The sequence below is a fragment of the Bidens hawaiensis genome, unplaced genomic scaffold (genome assembly GCF_021521415.1).
Source record: "Bidens hawaiensis isolate Kalapana, Puna unplaced genomic scaffold, B.hawaiensis_p1.1 tig00003544_1, whole genome shotgun sequence".
Classification (NCBI taxonomy): Eukaryota; Viridiplantae; Streptophyta; class Magnoliopsida; order Asterales; family Asteraceae; genus Bidens; species Bidens hawaiensis.
In genome coordinates, this window is record NW_027491202.1 from 2,750,162 (window position 1) to 2,754,527 (window position 4,366).

A 4,366-nucleotide genomic window follows, 5' to 3' on the forward strand; every position below is an offset into this window, starting at 1 on the left:
TTATGTTACTTAATATTGTGCTATATTTTGTTCGGCATTATGTTATATTTTGCGATCTATTGTGTCTTTTTAGTTATAATTGTGTCTTTTGTTCATTTTCGTCATTGTGTTTTTAATCACGACATTGTGTCTTTTTGTCAGTTTTAATTTTTTAATTTTGTTATGAACCAGAATGATGGCGGAAATATTTTAGTTTTTTAATTTTTTTCGTTTTTTATTTATAATTTGAGTTGTGATTTTTTTATAATTTTTTTGTATTTATTTTTAAAGGGTTTTTTGTGTGGTCACAAATTCTTCTCACACTTCTCATTTTTGTCTTCCTTTATAGTTTAACTTTACCCCGTAATTTAAACTACAACATCTCCATATTATACTTTTTGGAGATATATATATTCTTAATAATATTATTAATAATATATAAAAGTTAATTAGACAGTAATTTTAATTTTTATTATTTCAATGCAAAGTTTAATAAACCAAGCTGCAACTAATATATAGACAAAAACAAAAGTTTTTTTGAATTTAACTCGGTTTTCAATAAACTTTTACAGAAAGATTTAAAAAACAAAACACTGTGTAAGTATGAAAAATTGTTAGATATTATACGTTATGAAATGAAATTTAACTTAATTGGTAAATGAAACCTTAAAAACAAAAGAAAATATCTTTTATGGATATGCTGAATATAAAGGATTATTATTAAGTGATACTAACACCCATAAAACTACAATTTATGAACAAAATTAAAATATAAATTAATGAAACAAAATAATAACATGTTCTCAAAATACTTTCTAAACAAAATTTATTATAGTTTTCACAAGGCTATGGAAATTGATAACCTCACGTCCAGACCATTTTTTTCTCATCGTACATTAATTACTTTTTTGAACACTAATTAATATTTAAAGTTAAGTTAGTTATTTTTTTCTTGGCCAGAAACTCTTCAAGGACAAACACCCACTCTTTTGCTTGCACATGCAACCATATCTCTTCATTTTATCTTCATCATCTTCTTTTGTTTCTTCTTCTCCCCCCGCATCTTCTTCCTGTACATGAAAGCTACAACTCAATATATTCACATGCTTTTCATTTTACCCAAATTTTAAACTTACATATTATACAACTTGTAGCCACTTTATGTCATGACATTGTGAATTTGCATATTTATAACCTATTAGCTATTATAATAAAATTAATAAATATGTACACATAATATATAACAAGAATCATTTAAAGTAAAATATTTTATAATGATTTCAGTTGAATTCTAAGAATTTATATCTCGATCTTAAATTTATGTGCAACAAACAAGCTTGTTTAGACTCGGTAGTTGGCTCGAGCTCGATAAGTAAAGCTCGGGCTCGGGCTTGTATACTAAACGAGCTTACTTTTAAGCTCGAGTTTGGGCTCCGGCTCATTTAAGCTTGGCTCGATCAGACTTTTTCACGAGTCATTCTCAAGTAGCTTGTGAGGGGCTCAGCTCGGCTCGTTTGCATCAATAAAGTACTAGATAATTGAAGAGTAAGTCGTAAAAATATGTAAGCCCTATAAAGCAATGATAAGTGAGGAGGGAGAAAAGATGTCATGATGTTCAAATATCTTCTGAATAGTTGATTGAACCCTTTTGTTTCATGTATTGTTCTTCTTCCCCAATGTAGGTCTACTTTTCAAAAAGCTGATTTTATACGTAAAAACAACTTTTTTAGAATAAATGCTTATTTATTTTAAATATTATTGTAAGAAATCATAATAGTAAAACCAAAACTTTTCCTGCTGTTGAATGTACCAGGGTACCACAGATTAAGAAACTTACAATGCATGATGCTTTTGGGTTTACCCTCTAGCTTTTAAAATAATGGGCCCCACAAAATTTTTATTTTGTTTTCTTTGCAATAATATATTTTTGCCGTTCAAAAAAATATAATAATTTATACATTCGGTCTATAATTTACCAAAGGGCAATATTTCGCTACTGATAATTATAAATTCAACATATGTTTGATAAAAAAAAAATTCAAACTTGCTATAATAAATGAAACAATATCTGATACTTTCAAATATCCAACATTAAATTCATATAGCATAAATTTAGAATACCACACGTTCCAATATGTCAAAATCAACAATAATTTTCATAAATAAAATACCCGACTTTCAAATATTTGAATTCAAACTACATTTTCCGGTAGTAACTTTAAGTTCATATATTAAAACTTTGCATATAAAAATCTTATAATTAGTTTTAGAAATTAGTAATTTACCTTGAACTTGGGTTTCGACTTTTTCTCCAATTCTGAGTTCGAGTTTGATGCCGAAGAATCTAGGTTCATATCGAACTTAATTGACCTCTCTTGTATCGAAGGTGTAGAAGTCGGGCTCGGGCTCAGGCTCAGGCTCAGGCTCTTCTCGTCTACCTGACTTTGAATTCCCATGTCTCGTTTCATCGTCATCATCATAGTCATCGTCATCAGCCTCGCATCAATTTTATTTTCCTTGGCCTCATGTTCATCTGTGTACCCATCCACAACTTAATTTATTAGCGAAATATAAACACAAAAGAGTAATAGATCACAATGAAAACAAGCATGCTTTATAAACCTTGATCAATTGGATGAATATTAGCAAGCTTTTGAGGTTGGATTCTTGAAGAATGATGGATTAAAGGTGCAGACATTGTCATTCTATTGGTTATGTTTCGGAAAGATCGGCCGTTCATAAGTGTTTTCGACGATAAACACTCCATTGGAACTTCACCCGAGAGCGGGTTGCATATGTACCTTTCCGCTTCGTTCCACTTCGAATTCAACGCGAATCCATCCGCCGGTGACATGTACTCCCAGGTGTTTACTGATCTCAGTTGCAATGCTGTAGGTTTTTAAAAATAAATCAATTATCACGCATTCATAAACAAGTTTGTTTATAAAGATATTATGATCTGTAGATTCACCTTTGAGCGCATTTGTGAACGAGTAGGTAGACGGATCAATTTCATCTACATAGACCAATTTCATGAATACTAGTTAACGGATTCCAAAATCGATCATTTGCTTAAAAAGAGAAAAAAAAAAGTTGCTTAAGACCCTAACACGTAACGATTTTTAAAGACATGAATCACGCATATAATAATTGAACCGAAGAGTTTTAGTGTAAAGAAAACTCTTCTATATATTTATTCTGGCCATTGTCGGACTAGCCCATTTCGTTGAGGTGTAAGCCTCCTAGCTGTTATGGAATTTACCTTTGAGGGTGTAACCAGGCGAAGATGCGGTGCTGGAAATGGTGAAGTTGGAGCGGAAAGACTTCGACACGTCGTCTCTAAAACTCGAAATATGAGAAGCCGAGAATCGTCTTGACATGGTGTTTTCGCGGCTAATCATGCGGGCTTTGACACCCCATTCTTTCAAATATTGATCTGGTTTTCTTTGAGAGTTCAAAGAATATTTTGTTTCCATGACCATGGGAGGAAAAAAAGGTTGGGATTAATATTGGAAGGTTTTTATGTACCTCAAATGACATAAAGACTGCTTTTATAAGAGTGACCAGGTGGCGTCTATTTGAATCTTGGTCGGATTTCGATGTTGGCACAAAATGCCCAAAATCATTAATTCATCCGTCATTTATAGTATTAAATTGTGTTTTTTTTCTTTAAGTTTTTAATTTATTTATGTTGTTTTTTAGAACACACAAAAGGTTTTTATTTAATATCATAACACTCCATTGACTTGTTTTATTAACTGTTTATACAAAATTTAGAATATCTATTTATACAAAATATAAGTTAAATAGTATTTTAATATACCGTTTTTAAGTTTTTATACATTAATTAAATATGAGAGTTTGATTTCTAGTTTTATACAACAAAAACTATAAACTATGTATTGTTACAAGCAAAAGTCAATTGTAATGTTGATCCGCAATTTCATCTTTTTAAGGTCTAGTAAAGGTTTGTGTAGTGGGCGATATGTAGAGGAGACAGGGGGTGATTTTCGCTCCCCCCTGACAAACGGGGCGATAAAGAAGGGGAATAGGTTTTTGTCGCCGGCTTGTGTGTGTGTATATTCTTATTATATATGTTGTGTGTGATATATATATAGGGAATGGTTCAATAGAGAAAATATATTATCGTAAGAAAATGTAAGAAATGAATAAGGGTCACTAGTTTTGTTTTAAGTTTAAAATGCTTAAAGCTAAATAAAGAAACTATTAATTATTCTCTTTCTTCAATTAATATAACTAATAAACCATAATATTTATTTATTTAATTATTATAGCTAATTAAATTATTTTAATTAGAAAATATTAAGAACTCATTTATTTTTATAACTTATTTTTTGTTTCTTAAATTTTTATCCTACACAAGTAT

The 4,366-nt window shown here is 30.2% G+C and overlaps 1 protein-coding gene across 2 annotated transcripts; it reads right to left on the reverse strand.

The window, feature by feature from the left end:
* Nucleotides 1–855: 855 nt before the first annotated feature.
* Nucleotides 856–3,623, reverse strand: LOC143623831 (uncharacterized). 2 transcript variants are annotated; one of them, XM_077094649.1, is made up of 5 exons: nucleotides 3,242–3,621; nucleotides 2,951–2,995; nucleotides 2,602–2,868; nucleotides 2,265–2,512; nucleotides 856–1,049 (listed from the first exon to the last, which is right to left on the reverse strand). In XM_077094649.1, exons 1-5 carry the CDS (start codon nucleotides 3,459–3,461, stop codon nucleotides 921–923), a joined length of 909 nt encoding a protein of 302 aa, XP_076950764.1. In that variant the 5' UTR covers nucleotides 3,462–3,621; the 3' UTR covers nucleotides 856–920. The 2 variants fall into 2 exon arrangements, with proteins under 2 accessions (XP_076950764.1, XP_076950765.1); XM_077094650.1 differs by having other exon boundaries at nucleotides 873–1,062; nucleotides 3,242–3,623.
* Between the last annotated feature and the right edge of the window lie 743 nt (nucleotides 3,624–4,366).

What these genes read in the sequence shown, in the direction of transcription:
- LOC143623831 (XM_077094649.1), bottom strand. Translation starts at nt 3,461, where the DNA reads ATGGTCATGGAAACAAAATATTCTTTGAACTCTCAAAGAAAACCAGAT. An exon ending in GCCTGGTTACACCCTCAAAG is followed by an intron (nt 2,996 to 3,241) that starts GTAAATTCCATA and finishes TGGTCTATGTAG; the next exon opens with ATGAAATTGATCCGTCTACC. An exon ending in TATTCATCCAATTGATCAAG is followed by an intron (nt 2,513 to 2,601) that starts GTTTATAAAGCA and finishes ATGGGTACACAG; the next exon opens with ATGAACATGAGGCCAAGGAA.